At 40.1% G+C, this 19,388-nt stretch overlaps 1 protein-coding gene across 17 annotated transcripts in view; it reads left to right on the top strand.

Annotated features, from left to right (window-relative positions):
• The window catches only part of SYTL2 (synaptotagmin like 2), a 259,334-nt gene that overhangs the window by 149,524 nt on the left and 90,422 nt on the right, over positions 1-19,388 (top strand). For 15 of the 17 annotated variants that reach the window (XM_033948922.1, XM_033948921.1, XM_033948919.1 and 12 more), the window contains 3 exons: positions 2,570-3,616; positions 5,016-5,060; positions 16,112-16,186. In XM_033948922.1, the coding sequence (XP_033804813.1) occupies positions 2,570-3,616; positions 5,016-5,060; positions 16,112-16,186 (1,167 nt within the window). The remainder of the gene's footprint in view (positions 1-2,569; positions 3,617-5,015; positions 5,061-16,111; positions 16,187-19,388) is intronic. The other 2 variants (XM_033948909.1, XM_033948916.1) reach the window with 2 other exon arrangements.

Genomic DNA, 19,388 nt, shown 5'->3' with positions numbered 1-19,388 from the left:
AGAAGATGGGTGCTAGACCAACTGGGGGGGGGGGGGGTTAAGGGAGAGGCACAGTAACAGCAAATGGAAGACGCAGAGAGAAGACACACAGTGGATGGAAGGAATTCAATGAGAAGATGTGGAAAGCAGAAACCAGACAACAAAGGTAGAAAAAAAATTATATTTATTTATTTTTTGCTTTAGGATAAAATAGTATATTAGTTGTGTTGATAAAAATTTATAAACAAAGCCCTGCCAGCTGAACATCTCTTTCTCTAGTTCAGCAGCAGGAACTTTGATTTATAAGAAAGGAATAAGCTAAATATTACAGTACTAAGGCTTATATGGATGCAGCGGGGACGGTGACGGGGCGGTGAATGGGATGGCAGTGGCGGTGACGCGGCGGTGAAAGGGATGGCGGTGACGGTGACGGGGCGGTGAAGGGAACGGCGGTGATGAGGCGGTGCAGAGGATGGTGGGCCGGTGACGGGGACAGATTTTTTCCCCGTGTCATTCTCTACTATATAGCTTTCTACTTCTTCCATTATATAAGATTGTATAGATGTCTTTGAATTGTTGACCTCTTCGCTGATTGTCCAGCGCTTCTTGTTGTAAACCGCCTCAAACTTTTCAAGGTTTTGGCGGTATATAAAAATAAAATTATTATTATTATTCTACAGACCCTTGATATCGCCTCATATATTCCCCTCACTGCCTGCCCCCCACTCCCTCCCATTTCACCCACACTACCATCCAATAAATATTACCAGCAGGTGACATCAGCTCAGCTATTGTTATATCACACCAGATAAATCTGGTGTTCTTCTTTGCATAAAACAGAACCTATAGTACATAATATAAGTTAATGCACGTTAGTGCACTTTATACAAAAAATTATGGGCTAAATTTAACAATGTATGTCATCACTTCCATGCATCTAGATATTTCCTTGACTAACTACTGTAATAGTTTTTATTATTTTTCAAATGAGGTAGTAATTATAGACATGCTCATTTCCAGTTCTGTGCTGGAACATATACTACCACCCTGAGAGCCTAGCTATTAAGCATTCTTCCCAAAGACACAAAATTAGAAACTCTTTAGTTCATCAGGTCTTCAACACATCCATGTTTAATGCATTCTTCTACTCCCACTCTACTTTTTAGTTATTCTCTAACTCTTTTCCCTTCATGCATGTATCAGACAGTACCAATAAATACATCACCAGACTTCTGGATCAAGAGGAAATGTTTTGAGCTATAGCATATGGATAGAACAATAAAATTGTATAACTATGACTCATTTCTAACATAATGGTATACTTACATGAGTAAACTTAAACTTAGCAATAGAGTAAGCTAAAACTTTGATTTATTTCATCCCATGTTCAAACACTAAGGGCTCCTTTTACTAAGCTACGATAGCAGTTTTAGCATGCGCAGAATTGCTGCGCACGCTAGATGCTAACGCCAGCACTGAGTTGGTGATAGTTCTAGCCACATAGCGCGGGTTTAGCGCGCGCTAAAAACGCTATCGCAGCTTAGTAAAAGGAGCCCTAAGTTACAATTAAGTGCTTCTTAATTCCAATAATTAATTGTTAGCATCTAGTTGACAAATTAGTTTACGTGTAGAGTTAAGTTTTATGCTTGAATTTGGGTGCCGGAATTAGTGTGACCTATACAGAATCTTGGGACAGGTGCCTAGACCTCTTGTCCACTGATTGCTAGGCAAGATATTGTTCATTTTTTCCATGTAACTATGAAACGAATAATCCAAATTAATAGGCATTTCAGATAGCCTTAGAACAGTATTCAGCATACCGGCACTTAAATAATACGGGCCAGAATCACACCTATGTAGGTGCTTTAGGCCGCCTAATGCCACTATGGGCATGACTAATTTTTTTATTTTAAAAATGTATATACCACATACAACCTGCGCGGTTTACATAAAAACATTTATAAAAGTTTGACAATGCAAGCATAATTATCATAAAACCTAATTGTACATAACATTATAATAACATCGGAATGTATAAATCCAAATCACTAAATTATCACAAAGCTTCACATCATGGCTTCAAATATATCGCATTACATAAATGCGTTCACAAACAATTGTGTCTTCAATAATTTTTTAAAGCCTGATCTAGGTACACATAACCACAATGCTCCAGACAAAGTGTTCCAAAATGATGCTAGTGACCTAAAGCGCCTATGTAGGTGCGATTCACAACAAAGATAGGCGCCAGAAATATAGGCCCAGAAAACCGGGCCTACATTTCCAGCACCTATCTTTCGTGGAGGTATGATTCTCCATAGCGTGATTGACATGTAATTAATTTCTATGCTCTGTAGAGAATCGAGGCCAGAGAATTCAGTTTAGAATGTTTTATGTTTGTCTGTTCTTTCCTGTTTTGTTTATTCTATTTAAAATGTATTGTCTCAGACTGCATATCAGCCTGTCTCTATGTTGTGCTTCTTGAATTTCTATATTAAGTCTAACTATTGCTTTTTCAAATGCATTCTATTGTGACCTTTCTTGCTTAGAGTATTTTTACCCTTGCCCTTGTATGCATATTATTTTCCAGACACACTGTCATCGTCATTGGAAAATGTAACCAGTAAAAATATACAAAATGATGAATCAAAGAAATCCAAGAATTTTAGAGGTGTTGATAATGAATTAGAAGGATCTTCAGAACAGCCTCCTATACCAAAAGCAAGAACAATGACCTATCAAATAATGGATACACAGTTAGACAGTTCAGCAAAAAAGAATGATATGAACAGTGGTACAGGTGCACGCAAGGGCATTCTGAAACGCAGTTCAAGTTCAAGTTCTACTGATTCAGAAATCCTTCGAATTGGTCAGAATTTTGACACCCAAAACAAAACTCCTGTTCCTGCTTCACCTATCCTAGAAGGAGCTGTTGAGAAGAATTCTGGTGTGGAACAATCAGATGAGTCATCACTAAATGGACTAGATAAACTAAAACATGTGAGGTTCTCATCAAACATTAGTCAAAAAGCCCTTGCGCAGGCTCCTGAGTTACACAAGGGCAAAGAACTAGGGGAATATGACTTGTTAGAATCTGATCTTTCAAAAAATGGATTAAATGAAAATCAAAATGAGCCTGGAGGTTCTAAAAGTACATTTGTTTCACAGCCTTTTTATTTAACTACTGATCCTCAAACAATGGTAAACCTGCCTAAAGGTGATCAAGGGTTGCCTTCCTCAGCTTTGTCTTCAACTGTAAAGTCAGCATTGGATGTCTCTGAAGATAAATCTGGATTTTCAAACCAATCTTTGGAGAAAGATCCCAAATCTGTTACTGATGTACCTCAAGACTATAACTTTTCAGTGCCTTCAGAGTTTAGTTCCTCTGCCATAAATGCTCATCTAGCGGCAGATGTTTCTCAACAAGAGCAATCTTCTTCAAGTTCTTATAATACCAATCAGCCCTATCTATCCACTGGTGAAAATTCACAGCAAGAAAGATATGCGGCAGAAATAGCTAGTCAAATAACAAATGTCAATGAAATCTCTGCAAATACAAATAAAGTGTCATCTGAGACACTGCCTGAAAAAGAGCCAGCACAGTTGTTGAACCTTGAGACAACCAAATTTTCTGTTGGTAAGAGAGCAACTGGAATATACATCACAACTAAATGGATCAATACTTTATAATCATCTTGCTCATTGATTAGCAAGAACAAAATTTTTAAATAGTGAATAAGAGCTATTTGAATTAATATTGATCAATAGTTTTTCAATCACCAATCAAATAAAAAATTATAAGCTTTATTTCATGAGTCACTATGGTAAATTATAAACATTTAATTTTTTTAATCTATTTGTTTTTTTTACTGATTGCAATTGCTTTAAATGTATATTAACATTTTCACTGCATGTACTGATCAATGTTTCCTTTTCAAATTAATTAGCTAATATTTTAAAGATGATATAGATATTTGTGTAATATCCTTTATTAATTTTATGATGTATATAGAACTTCACATGGGGTCGATTCACCCATATAACCCCTGGGACATGAATAGCAATTCAGACTAGCTGTTAAATATGATTTATCTAATTTACAATTTTGGTGGTGGTGATGGTGGGGCATTCAGGAGTCAAAAAAGGGATGTATGATCATACCTGTCCCACTTTTCAATACAGAATATATTAATTGCCTCTGTTTTCTCAGGTAAGCTTCACTAACCCTTTTTCATTATGTAGACTTGCTTACTTGGCATAGCAACACCGGGAATATGGCAGATAAAATTAAATAAAACATACAAATTGATTCAAGGCAGAACTTTTATCCAACTTTTCCAGTGCCATTTTTGGTTTTGATTACAGTGGCATGAAAGAGCAAAGTGAGTTGCTACCTGCCAGGGTTTTCTATGAAGGAAAACCAAAACAAATGCTTTTCTTTACAGGAACCTACTAGCTCAGAAGGCAAGCTGGTATGGATTAACTCCTCTCCTGAACAGAAGTACCATATTTTTACATATATGGGGATAGATTCAGTAAACTTAACTTTAGGTGCAAGCTTTTATACCTGCTAAAGGCTAGTGTAATTATTACTTCTTAACACCAATTATTGATACTTATCTCCAATTAAGTGCTAATTTAGCACCAATTAACTAATTATGGTATGCATGTAACTAACCCCTATAACTGGGCACACAATTGGTCACCTAACTTTAGGCACCATTATAGAACCGGGGGATAATGTGCACAAAGACCCTAATTCTGCAAAACACATCTAAAGTTAGGCGCCATTTAGGCGTCTAAGTAAGATGTCCTTTGTAGAATCGCGCTGAGTGGCTGTGAACACTGCTTAGACATCTAACTTTTTAGGCGTCCTTTAGAGAATCAGGTTTTAGACGAGATTTAGACATCCAAACAACGTCTTTAATAATATTTTATTATGTTATTAGAATAGCGATTTTATGCTGTTTTTCATTTTAATTGTAATACTGGGAATTGGATCTGTTTAATGCTTTTATTTATTTCTCTTCCATCAGAGAGAGTGACTGAGATTCGAACCAGCAACATTAGGGTAGAAAGCTGTAAGTTTAACCAGTGTGCTACAGAGTGAGCTAGCAAGCTGCATATCAATTGTAAAACTAGGTCTTATAGGCATTGTAAGGAAGTCTACTTTTGAGCATAGTTTAGGCTTCAGTTAGACCTGAGTTCTAAGGATGGAACTTAAGCACAGTTTGGACGTGCTTAATGCGATTTGCTAAATAGCTCTCTGGGTTTTTATTTTTGCATTATTAAGCTCAAAATAAATTTAATAAGTCACCACATAAACAGGGCATGCAAAACCTTCTATTTTTCTGGGCAAACAGTAATGTTATTTGCTAATTAAAAGATCATTAACTGAAGCACTGCACATGAAAAAACAGCTTTATGTTTCTTGCTAAAAAGCTACCCTTTTTTCTCACTAAAGATTGCTCCAATAAGGTCATTCTTGAAACAGATGGATTCAGCAAATAAAGCACATGACAAAAATATATAGATTGCATACATAACTTCATATGCAAAAGGTTAAAACCAGAAAAGAACAGATACAAACCTTAGCATGGCTTCTACTTCATTGCAAATTGAGGTTTGCAGCTGCACAATGGTGACCTTATTGTGAGATCATCAAGGTGCACCTGCAAGGTAGAAAGCCACAATTAAAATATATGCTGGGGGAGCTGGTTGGGATTTGAACCCATGTTTTCTTGAAGAGGAGCACAGGACTTTTACTTATTGAGCTATAGCAGCTTCCAGGCAGGTGTCTCTGACTGCCCTGTGATATGATAGCTTAGCAGATCCCTAAGCTATCATATCAAGAAAGAGCTGATTGGAGCACTATTTAGTCAGAAAAAAGGGTAGCTTTTTAGCAAGAAGACTAAAGCTGTTTTACATGTGCAGTGCTTCAGTTAATGGATCTTTTCCTCTAATTAGCAAATAGCATTGTTGTTTATCCACAAAAATAGGTTTTGCATGCAATACTCATATATCTGTTTTAATGTGCCCCATTTATGTGGTGCCTTATTAAATGTATTTTGAGCTTAATAAAGCAAAAATAAATTCCAGAGAGCTATTTAGCAGATCACATTACAGACATCCAAAGAGTGCCTAAGTTCCATCCATAGAACTCAGATCTATTTGCAGGGCCGCCATCAGAAATTTCTGGGCCCCTTACTGAGCAATCCTATTGGGCCCCCCACGCACCCCTTCCCCCCCCCCCAACCCCCCCTTCTTCCATGGGCCGAATACACACATACTTTTCTCTGTCACCGCACTCTTTGACCAAAAGATTTGTAAGCCTGCAACCATGTCAAGGTAGACTCTTTCAGCAGGGCCCTAACCTAACCTAAACTAATCTATACCTATCTATTCTAAACTAACATATGTCTAATATTGAACTAATAACAAACTAACAAACATCTGTATAATAAATAACTAATAAATAATAGTGCTAGTAGCTATAATTCACTTTTGAATGTAAAATCTCAGTTAAGGATTTCTTTTGACCTTTGTAGGCCAGAAGTAGATCACAATTGCACAATATTTTTTGTAACAAGTATTAAATGTGTTTTTATAAATACTGTAAGCTTAATAAATATATCAGAAAAAACTACACATCTGAGCGCATATCTGAATATACACATCTGTATGATCCCATCCTCCTCTGCTTGCCTATAGCTGCATCATGCATGTTAAAAATGTACGATATGTTGATATGTGCACCTTCCTTCCTTCCCATCCATCCTCCTCAGCCTGTCCTTACACATCCACACCTGCATGTTAATGATGATGTATATGTTATGATGATAAATAAGTGCATATGAGCACATCATTAACATGCAGCTAGGGATGAATATAAAAAAGAAACAATATTCTGTACAATTGTCAATTTATAAATCAGCGTCTTCTCCCCATTCTCTCTTCCCCATTTCCCTTCAGCGTCCTCAGCCCACTCTCTCTCCACTTTCCTTCAGCACACGCACATAAAAACAAGCAAGTAATTTATATCATTTTCATTCTATTCATTCATAGAAATTAAAGTCTAAATAATGCCAGTCACATAACAAAACATGATTTTACAAAAATAATTCCCTGCACAGTCAAGCCTTCAAGGATTACTAGATGTCTTTCAGCAGTTCCCCTCCCTCCCCCTTACCTTTGTGGCCAAGTCAAAATGATCTACCAACAATAAAATTTTTAAAACACAAAGCATGCTGTACGCAGAGAAAATGTTAATTATCATTTATATTCCGCGGGTTTTCAAAGAGGTCAAGGCAGATGACTTTATGCAATGTCACCTCAGTAACAACTATACAAAAATAGACAAATATTCCCCCTCCCTTTTTACTAAAACGCGATAGCGGTTTTTAGCGCAGGGAGCTGTGCTGAATGCCCCACGCTGCTCTCAACGCTCATAGGCTCCCTGCGCTAAAAAACGCTATTGCGGTTTAGTAAAAGGGGGCCATAGTGCAAAATATAGACAGCATATATAAATTCTCAAAGCAGACACATTTTGATCACTAAATTGAAAATAAAACCATTTTTCCTACCTTTGGTAATTTCATCAGTCTCTGGTTGCACTTTATTCTTCTGACTGTGCATCCAATATTTCTTATATTTCTTCCCTTCTTTCAGCCTCCTGTATGCTTCCTCTCCTCCAGACCTCATTCCCTCCCCAAACTTTTTCTTTGTTTCACCCTGCCCCTTCTTTCTTTTTCTCTCTCTCCATAACCCCTTTCTTTCTGTATGTCTGTTTTTCTCTCTCTCACCCTGCCCCCTTCTTTCTCTCTCCACAACCTCTTTCGTTCTGTATGTCTGTCTTTCTCTCTCTCTCTTTCCGTGCCCCATTTTTCTTTGTTTCACCCTGCCCCCTTTCTTTCTTTCTGGCTTCCTGTCCCCCCTTTCTTTCTTTCTCCCTGCCCTCCCCTATGCCACCACCATTGGGAAAATGCTGCCACCGCCACTGGGGAATAGGCTGCCACTGCCGCCATCGGGAACAGGCCGGCACCGAGTTCGCCCTGCTTCTCTTCCCCGCGGGGCCGACCAACTCTCGCCACCCGATGTCAATTCTAACGTCGGAGAGGACGTTCTAGGCCAGCCAGGCAGCGATTGGCTGGCCCAGAACGTCCTCTCCGACGTCAGAATTGACGCGAGTGGTGAGAGTTGGCCGGCCCCACAGGGAAAAGCAGGGAGAACTTGGCGCCGGCCTGTTCCCAATGGCGGCGGTGGCACTCAAGTGGTTAAAGAGCCGCAGTGTGCCGGCCTAGGGAGAACACTGGAGGGTGGCCAGCTGTGCACCCCCTTGGGACGTAAACCCGGGGCGGGGCGGGGCGGACTGGACCACCCCCCCCCCACCCTGGTATGCCACTATCTGTACCTCACTCCCTCCCTATGACCAAAAATTCTCCTTTCTTCTATTCCCCGTGTACACAACCATCTCTTTCCCTCCCTTCCTCTCTCCCAAGTCCATGCCTTCTGTGTCCAAAAACCCATTCTCTCCCCCACCTCAGCATCTCTTTCCCTCCCTTCCTCTCTTCCAAGTCCATGCCTTCTGTGTCCAAAAACCCATTCCATCCCCCACCTCAGCATCTCTTTCCCTCCCTTCTTCTCTCCCAAGTTCATGCTTTCTGTGTCCAAAAACCCATTCCATTCCCCACCTCAGCATCTCTTTCCCTCCCTTCCTCTCTCCCAAGTCCATGCTTTCTGTGTCCAAAAACCCATTCCCTCCCCCACCTCAGCATCTCTTTCCCTCCCTTCCTCTCTCCAAAGTCCATGCCTTCTGTGTCCAAAAACCCATTCCCTCCCCCACCTCAGCATCTCTTTCCCTCCCTTCCTCTCTCCCAAGTTCATGCCTTGTGTCCAAAAAGCACTCCCTCCCCCCTTTTGTGTTCCGCGTTTGCCTCCCAGCCCATCTTTGCAACTTTCTCAGAAAAACGAAGCTCAAGCTGCGAGGCTCGTCTTCTGTTCCTGCCTGCCCTGCCGCGCACAAATAGCCGACCGGAAGTATTCTCCGACGTCAGCGCTGAAGTCGGAGGGCAGGCTTTGCTTAAGCCCTCCCTCCGACGTCAGCGCTGACATCGGGGAACGCTTCCGATCGGCTATATGTGAGCGGCATGGCAGGCAGGAACAGAAGACGAGCCTCGCGGCTCGAGATGTATTGAATTCCGCGGGTCCCTCGTCCAGCTCTCTCCTGTCCACGTGGGGCGGACTGCCCCTCCCCCTAGACTGTGGCCTAGGACCCTGGGAGAGCCCGGGCCCCCTGTCAGCTCCGGGCCCCTGAATGCAGGACTGGTGGTACTGCCCTGATGGCGGCCCTGTCTATTTGAAGCCCAAACTAAGCTCAAAAGTAGACCTGGTTTTCATTCGCTTACAATATAGGTATCATATGGACGCCCTAGGTCAGTGGTCGGCAAACCGTGGCTCTTTAGTCACTATAGCTAGAGAATGTGGCCCAACAAGGAATTTTGTGTGGCCCAGCTTCTCCCTTCCTCCCTCCCTTCTGTGCTTCCCTTCAGCGGGTAATTTTCTGGCCACCTCCCTTGCTGCAGTTGTCCACAGGCAGCGTCGACTCCTTGTGCGTGATCTATGGCTTTGTCAGAGGGAAGGCTTCCGAATCAGCCATGAATCACGTGCGAGGAGCCGATGCCGCCCGCAGACAACTGCAGCAATGGAGCTGGCCATTTTGCATGAATTAGAAGACTACTTTATTGTGATGTACTAACTGACCAAGATGACCAAGGCTTAAAGTTCATGGATCCTTCTGACTGAGTTAGCTGTAAGTAGAAAAAGTAATTTTCATGTGAGATGCTTTGGCAATTAGGGCTCCATCAGCACTAAGGATGGCTTTATGAGAGTAGAGATCATAATGATTTTAGCCTTGCATGGAACACTAGAAGAAAACAATTTCCATTTGAAGGCATAGAATTTCCTCCTGGAAGGTTTTCTATTTGCAACACAGATATCCTGAATTGAAAATGGCAGACCCAAGGAAGCAACTAGGCATTGCTCGATTTCCAGACCATCAGAGTTAGAGATCAATGGTTGATTATGTGTTAAGGTTGGAAACACATATTTTTCATTCTATAATGTCAGTACCTAAATGTCAATGTAAGTGCCATTTGAATGCTGAGATTATAGAATACTATGACTTACACATACACATTTTACAGATTTGCATATGTTGGGTGCTGAACAGTATTATATAATCTGAGCATTCAAGTTGCATAGTGGACAACTGTAATGTGGGTGGGGCATGAGCATCTCCCATAATAATATAAATGTTATAGAACAGTACTCATACTTGCTAAAGTGTCGCATTTATGCCTATGCATTTATACCTGTCATAGACATGGAGTAAGTGGGCACACATATAGAGGACAGAGTTAGAGATGGTGGGCAATGGTCTTAAGGGAGAGAAGTTGGACCTGGGGTGGTGTGGAGGAAGAGGGAAAGAGATACTTGAAGGGAGAACTGTTGGGAAGAGACAGGGAGAAATGGTAGACCTGGGGAAGGCAGGCAAGCATGGGGAGAGATGGGGTGGGAGGCAGTTGGGAAGACCAGTGGTCCATTATGCCCAGCAGTCCGCTTCTGCAGTGAGCCCCAGGTCAAGGACCTGAGCCCTAATTGAGTCTAGCCTTACCTGCATACATTCTGGTCTAGCAAGAACTTGTCTAACTTTGTCTTGAATCCCTGGAGGGTGTTTTCTCCTACAACAGCCTCCGTAAGGGAGGGAGAGAAATTGGATCTGGGGATAGAAAGAAAGTAGGGAGAAATTTTAGGCCTGTGGATGGAAGGCAGAGAGATGCAGCATCTCTTCCCCCTCCCCTCCCCAATTTAATTGTTCAGCCTCAAGGGGGGAGGGAAGAAGAAAAACAGAAAAGAGGGAGCAAAATGTTGGACCATGGGGATAGAGGAGGAGAGATGGACCCATGGGAGGGCAGGAGGAAAGAGAGCTAGGATAAGAAAGGGGATGGAAAGAAAGGGACAGGGAGTTATAGCCTGTCCTGTGGAGAGAGGGAGGGGGATTCTGAAAGTGGTGAGCCATGTGAATGAGGTCAAAAGGGAGATGACAAGATGAGTGAAAGAGCAGTGAGTACAGTGGTAGAAATGTGGCAATGGGGAGTAGATAGCAGGAAATAGGAGGCTGGGAAATGAGTGAGATGGGAAATGGGAGAGCTAGGGACTGAGAGAAGATGGAGAATTGAGCGGTAGCTGAACATTTAAAAAGAAGAAGGGTGATAAGGCAAGATTTGAGTGGACAGAGGCAAAAAAGAAAAGAAAAAGTTAAGAAAGCTGAAAGGGAAAACAAGCATAAGGAGGCAATGGAACAAGAGACGAGAAAAAAATGAACAGCAGACACTGGAAAGAGAATTAGTTGAAGATAGGCAAAAAGCAGAAAGAGAAACTGGGACCAAGATGATGGAAAAACAAAAATTATTTTATTTTGAATTTATTAACTGGAATATGTTAGCTTTGGGATATGTGTGTCACAATTATTTTTATATTCAGTGGCTTAGTCATATACATCTGATTTAGGGGAGGGACTGGAGCCCAGAATTAGTGGATGGGCACCAAAGTTTCTCCCCACCTGAGTGCAATTTACAAATACTTAAGCTATTGGGGATTCCCAAGCCCTGCCACCTGAAGACATCTTCCTTCAGTCTGGGAACCCAAAATCTCCAAGCTTTGCAGCCATTGGCAATATCCTCAAGCTGCCACTGCTTTATGCATGCATGAAAGCCAAGGTGGGGGGGGGGGCAGTGGGGAGAGAAGGCAGAAGCTCTGCAATATTGCTGCCAGCTGCAGAATTTAGGAAGTTGGAGGGGGAGGAGGTGGCCGTCAGTTGGTGAGGCTTGGGGATCCCTACTAGCTACAGCAGGGGAGATGTTCATTTTGAGGGAGCCTAAGCTCAAAGTGGGAGGCTCAAAAAAGCAGTAATATTTACCCTGACTGAACGATCTTCCATGTGCGCCGCTGACAGCTGATGCAGCATCCCTGCTCTGATGAGGCCATTGTTCACATTAAATGCGTGTTTTGTCATATTTTTATTTTAATTTAAAAAAAATTTTTGTCAATAAATAAGATTATTATTATGATGATGTTTTGTTTAATGTTAGTAGCTAGTTTAAACCGACTCCTAAAAACATGGTTATTAAAAAGAAATTTGGCTCGCAAAAGAAATCTTAATCGTTGTACTGCTGATCTTTTGCTCTTTTGACTAATTAGTTTGCCTACCACTGCCCTAGGTCACTCAGTGTTATGTAAATGAATCAAAGGACAGCCAAATTGAGTCATTGCCCAAACCACACCCATTCTACGCCTATGCCTATTGAGTTAGGCGCAAGTTTTAAACATGGGCTTCCATGAAATTGTTGCTGCGTCTACAAAGGGGCATCTATGTCCTTTGGACGCCTAAGTACCAATTATGGCTTGTTAAGATTCTTAATTGGCTCATTAACCACTTAGATTGGATGCCTAAAGCACGCCTAACTTTAGGCATGACTTAGGCACCCTTTATAGAATCGGGGCCAAATTGTGTGCCCATATTAAAAAACAAAAATTATGTATATACTTTATATATATAATATAATACACCTACACTCCTCTTCTTGATCAGAGCATGTTATATGCTCATATGTGTAAAATACAGCTTCTGCAGTCCTAGACATATCTCGCATATATCCCTTTTCTTTCCTTTCTCAAAACTAGTCCATTTTTGGTAAAAACACAATGAATTCACAAGAAATTGAAAAACTGAGCAGTGAGATCACAGCATAGGCAGATGTGCTTTTTCTCAGAAATGATAGGAGGTGGTAGCAGGCTCCTTACCCAGCATGCTTGAGGACAAGGCAAGCCAGTAAGAAAAGCCCATGAGGCATTGGGAACAGAGCACATGTGTTCAGAAAGGGCCAATTACCTAAGAACTACAAAACTATAGGAACTTGTACTTCAGTCCACAACAGTATATAAATAATATAATCTGCTTCCATGCAGATGGAGACAGAACAGGAAAGATACAGGGTTTAGCTGTCCATATAAAAAATATATATATATAGTGTGCTCACATTAATAGCACATAGGAGAGTCTTCTGGTTTGCAAACATGCATATAAAGCGTGTGAATATACTGTATAGTACATTTTTCATAGTATAGAGCTCAAATAGGCAAGTAAGAGAGATATATGTGCAGGGGAGTAAGGGATGGGTAATAATCACCATTTGGAGAAGTCAGATGAAATAGAATCAAGTCGTGTAATAGGAAGTATAGACCAGCTTTACAGGAGGTCCTATCATTTTAATTTTCTTCTCTGCACACATAAAATACCTTTTTGAAAAAAATTTCAGAACATACTGTGAAGTGGTCAAGTATCTTTTTATATGATGAGAGAGGGGAAGGGAAGAACATTTCATAAAATCTCTGACTTACGCTCACCACTGAGGTGAATCGACCCCTTAGTTAATGCTGAATTATTTAATAGGGGTGAGAAAAAATACTTTTTAATTAACAAGATTTCCCTGGAATTTGAGTGCTTATTTTTATCTATAAAGAGAAACCCAGAAATCCTGGGCTCCCATCTTCAGCCAAACGCTGAACACTATCAAATTTCTGCAAAAATAGCATATAGCATGACAGATTCATGTCTTGGATTGATCTGGGCTTCACTGGCATTGTATATTAAAAGCTGTCAACTGGGCTTTAGAAAATTATTTCAGCTTTACAGAATCCTTCATCTGAATACTAAAGCAAAGTGATTTTATCACAAGCAAACTTAACCATCCTAACTGCCTTCCCACATGAACCATCTAATTCCAAGGAAATACTGACTCTGTGGGGTGGGGGACAAGTTTTCAAAATACAGTTCTAGATTAATGAGAAAATGCACGCATATTCATAGCTGAATTTCTTGGGATCTTTTAGGCAACAAATCTGTCAACATTGATAAAATTGACTTCTATATGTTAATATGGCTTTGGATCAGCCTCTTATAATGCATGTGTGATTAAACACAGAAATGTCATGACATCACCATGGTTCTTCAGATAGCTTAGTAAATAGACCCTTTAACTGTGTTGGATGTTAACACAGCAGTCAGCACCTGCCAAGAGAGTTGCCACTAGCCGTTAATGTGGCTGGGGCATGGAATGGGTAGAAAATGGGCAGGAACTGCACTTCATAATTAATGAGGAGGTAGCTACCATATCTTAACTGTTAATATAGCAGATAATATGGTGCAGTTAATGCCACCTGAATAGATGTTGCTAACTGTATTGCATTACGTGCAGTTAATGCATATCAATAACACTTCTCTGTGCTAACAATAGGAAACAGCTGAGGACACACCCAACAGTTAACAGATTTTACAGTTATTGTGCATTAATTATGGCAATTAACTTTGGTATCTGCAAAATTTTAATGCACTTTAGTAAATAGGGCCCATAGGGAGCAATTCTATGTTTATATTTAGTACTATTTTATAAAGGGAAGTAGCTGCCTGCTTTATTTAAAGAATACTAGTGCAGCTGGTAAAATACTGTATGTACCTGTAATTTAGACACAAGCACTTGTAGCAGCCATAACGTACACATGTAACTGTGTGCTTTGCCCAGACTCCTCCCATGTGTATGCCCACTGTCAAATGTGTGCTATGTAAGGTATGGGTGTATTTACAGAATAGTAGTTGGTTGGATTTTTGGACTGTATACCCCTAAGAGCACATATACATGCTTTTAAGTCAGTTTTCTGATCATTATTTGGTGCATACATTTTAGTGCACACTGTATAGAATGACTCCCTAATTCTGTAACAGAACACTCACATTTAAATGCCATTTCATGCATGAGTGTAGAGAATATTAACAGTTTTGTGGATAAGTGCTCACTTAAGAACATAACATAAGAACATAAGCAGTGCCTCTGCTGGGTCAGACCAGAGGTCCATCGCGCCCAGTTGTCCGCTCATGCAGTGGCCCATCAGGTCCAGGACCTGTATAATAATCCTCTATCTATACCCTTCTATCCCCTTTTCTGTCAGGAAATCATCTAATCCCTTCTTGAAATCCAGTAGCATACTCTGTTCTATCACACCCTCTGGAAGCGCTTTCCAGGTGTCCACCACCCTTTGGGTGAAGAACTTCCTAGCATTGGTTCACACCTAAGTGGCAGCACAACATCTAAGCACTCTTCTGTAAAGATGGAAGGGTGGGGGGGAATGACTGAGCATGAGGAGATTTGCCATGTATGTCCACAACTAATAGAATACTATAAGATAATGTATGCCCTTACCATGTTTAGCCACACACAGGTCTATGACTGATGTAATTGTGGATGTCTAAATGTTAGGTACTAGGTTACACTAGTATTCTCTAACAGAATTTGGGCATGCAGATGCCAATATAGAGAAGGTTCTCACTGTTCAGCATTGGGGCACCTAAATGGAGTTGCCCAGTTAAGAATTGCCTTTACATATTTTAGTATTATCATTCTTATATCTTTAAAGAAGAGAATTCACATGGTACTATTTTAGAAGCTTCATTTGTTCATCTTTGATAAAGATTCCATTATCAATTATTTCTTAACTTCATATGTCAAGGTTTCTTTTGACAACAGTACAATTTGATGGATTTTTATTAAATAGTGGGAAATTACATTACATTACATTAGGGACTTCTATTCTGCCTATACCTTGCAGTTCAAGGCGGATTACAAAAGAGCTAACTGGACATTTCCAGTGAAGTTACAACAGTTTTGGGGTTTTGTGTGGTTTTTTTGGTTACAAGGGAGGAGAGGTACCTGGATTAATTCTGGAAGAACTTGCAAATTGGATATTAAATTGATTGTACATTACTGTGTGATATAACAAATAGATTACAGTGAGAGTACAAATAAGATTACGTTACATTTCAGGGATCTGAATACTTGGTTGGTGTTTTGGGGAGGAAGAGATTAAAAGGAAAACATATGAAAGAGAAAATAGATTTCCTGATGTCACCTACATTTCTCTATATATCAAATCTAAATGAAAACATAAATCCTATTCATTTTAAATCATTCTTCTTAATATTTCATTTTGTGGGAAGATAACTTTGTTCTTTATATTACAGACCAGCAGCCCACCTGTGCAGAAAGTAACAAAACCCCTCATGTATCAAAACCTAACTCTGCAGATCTCCAGCAAGGTAAGGATCACAGACAGGATGACTCCCCCAAGTACAATAAGTCTGGATACACAGATAATGCTGTTCTCTAGAGAAGCTGAACCAGAACATAGGCACATACAATCAAAAAATCTTGATCAAAATTATGAGAAAATAAATGCATATCATAAAGAAGAACCTTTGTTTGGAATGTCTAAAGGTGGTGAAGATGAAATATATATTGAAATTCCAAGTATATTACATGAAGCAAATAATGCCAAGAGAGAAACACATCCAGAGTCTACCAAAGATGATATAAGCAAATGAGATATTGGCTCTTCTGAAAGATTTTTTGAAGAACCAATATTAGAAGGAGCTACAAAAATAATAAATAATGATAAAATACCAGCAGATGCTCTTGAAAGTGATCATAAAGAAGCCATGGGAAAGAGATCGCATTTTCTAGATCAAGATATTGCACAGATAGATGTAGTGATGTGGAGTCAACTACATATCCTAGAAAATACTGAGTTAGGACAGACAACTAAGACTAGAGCCAGATCAGGATAAAAGAGGCATAAGTGATATAAATTCATCCTGGAAAGTTCCAGAAACTAAAGAACAATTAACTTCTGTTACTCAGAAACCCAATAAAAAAAGTAGACAAGAAAATCCTATTGGCTTTAATTCAGAACACTTCATAAATGAATTCAATGATCCAAACAAATATCACCTGGTTTCCTTCAAAAGAATTGGAATAGATGTTGACGATCAATGTTCTTCAAGTAATAGTTGTTCAGAAGATTTTCCACATGAATCCACAGACCATCATGAATATACTCTAGTATCTTTCAAAAGAGTAAATTTAGAGGATGATGGCGAGTCTTAGTCTACTACTAAACAATTAAAATTATTATGGGAAAAAAAAACAAAACCAGATTCTGTTCTTTTTAAATCCAGAAAAATCACAACACCTTCAGACAGCAAGAGTGAAGTCCTTACAAGATCATCTGAAAGCGAAGACCTGCAATTTACAAAGACTATTAATGTCACAGAGGTCAGAAAAAATAATGAAAAAAGATTTGACTCTGAACCTTCTTTGAAAAGGGACACAAATACTTCACAGAAGAAGACTGACTTTAAAATTGTAGTGTTAAAGAAAAGAATGAATGAGAGAGCTGCTGATCAAGTGTCTAATACCTCACTATTTCAAAGTCTGAGAAGCCTCTGGAGTTCAAGTACTATATCCTTTGATGAAACTGATCAGAAACTAAAGACTGCTAAGAGTTCAATAATGTTTCCAAGTATAAATGAATATCTTTCTGTTGATGCTCAAGGAGATAATGAGTTAAAGGAGGTAAAAGATTTCATAATTGAAAAGACCCACTCAGAACTGGAGACTGATGAACAAAACAATATTCAAAAGAGATTCTCCATGGAAAAAGTGAAATAAGTTTTGAGAAAAACAATGCAGCTCAACTAGATTATTCCCACTGAGTCAAAAGAAAAACCAGAATTGCCAGCAGATACAGCTGAAGAGACTGTAGAAAAAGCTGTTTTTACCACCAAAGCCTGAAGATAATACATTTAAAGGTGGCCTAGAAAAACTCATTCAAGAAGCATCAGAGTTACCTTTTTATCAGGAACCATTAGCAAAAGTGTCTTTTCAGCACTACTCTTCATCAAATCAGGGACAATATTTTGAAACTTTTATCCATCCTTTCCCTAATACTTCCCTTCAGTATCCCAAAGAAATAGAAACTTTTCCCAAGGAAGTTAAAGAAATTGTAGAAAAAAAATATTGTTCAACCAAAGCCCAGTTTTAATGAATTCCATGTTAACATAGAGAAGCTATATAAAGAAGTTTTAAAAACACCCTTTCCATACCATCTTATACCTGTTGCTGAGGGTAAAATAAATAAATATATTTCTTTATCAGAACAGCAAATCTCCTTATAGAATGCCTACACTGCTTCAGGTGATTCATTGATGAATATGAAAGCCCCAAGGAAATAGGTTATAGAGACTATAGAAAAAACCAGTGGCTCCTCAATAATTGAGGGTGAAATACTCACGTGGATTAAAAACTGGCTGGAGCATAGGAAACAGAGAGTGGGGGTAAATGGACAATACTCGGACTAGAAGAGCGTCACCAGTGGGGTGCCACAGGGCTCGGTGCTTGGACCCGTATTCTTCAACATCTTTATAAATGATCTGGACATTGGTACGACGAGTGAGGTGATTAAATTTTGCAGACGATACGAAGTTATTCAGAGTAGTGAAGACACAGGGGGATTGCGAAGATCTGCAACGTGGCATAATCAAGCTCGAGAAATGGGCATCGACATGGCAAATGAGGTTCAACGTGGATAAGTGTAAAAGTATTGCATGTTGGTAACAAAAATCTCATGCACGAATACAGGATGTCCAGTGTGGTACTGGAAGAGACCTCCCAGGAAAGAGACTTGGAAGTTCTGATCGACAAGTCGATGAAGCCGTCTGCGCAATGTGTGGTGGCGGCTGCGAAAAGGGCAAACAGAATACTAGGAATGATAAAGGGATCACTAACAGATTGGAGAAGGTTATCATGCTGCTGTACCGGGCCATGGTGCGCCCTCACCTGGAGTACTGTGTCCAGCACTGGTCACCATATATGAAGAAGGACATGGTACTACTCAAAAGGGTCCAGAGAAGCACGACTAAAATGGTTAAGGGGCTGGAGGAGTTGCCGTACAGTGAGAGATTGGAGAAACTGGGCCTCTTCTCCCTTGAAAAGAGGAGACTGAGAGGGGACATGATCGAAACATTCAAAATACTGAAGGAAATAGACTTAACAGATAAAGACAGATTGTTCACCCTCTCCAAAATAGAGAGAACGAGAGGGCACTCTTTAAAGTTGAAAGGGGTTAGATTCTGTACAAAAGTAAGGAAGTTCTTCACCCAGAGAGTGGTGGAAAACTGGAACGATCTTCCAGAGTCTGTCATAGGGGAAAACACCCTCCAGGGATTCAAGACAAAGTTGGACAAGTTCCTGCTAAACTGGAACGTACACAGGTGAGGCTGGACTCATTTAGAGCACTGGTCTTTGACCTGGGGGCCACCACGTGAGCGGACTGCTGGGCATGATGGACCACTGGTCTGACCCAGCAACGGCAATTCTTATGTTCTTATAGAAAAGCTACTGGAGGAAACAGATTTCATCAACCTCACATCAGAGCAATGCAGGAAACCAGTTATCCTACAG

This window comes from Geotrypetes seraphini, chromosome 6 (assembly GCF_902459505.1).
Source record: "Geotrypetes seraphini chromosome 6, aGeoSer1.1, whole genome shotgun sequence".
NCBI classification, from domain to species: Eukaryota; Metazoa; Chordata; class Amphibia; order Gymnophiona; family Dermophiidae; genus Geotrypetes; species Geotrypetes seraphini.
This window is presented reverse-complemented; position numbering and strand designations above follow the sequence as displayed.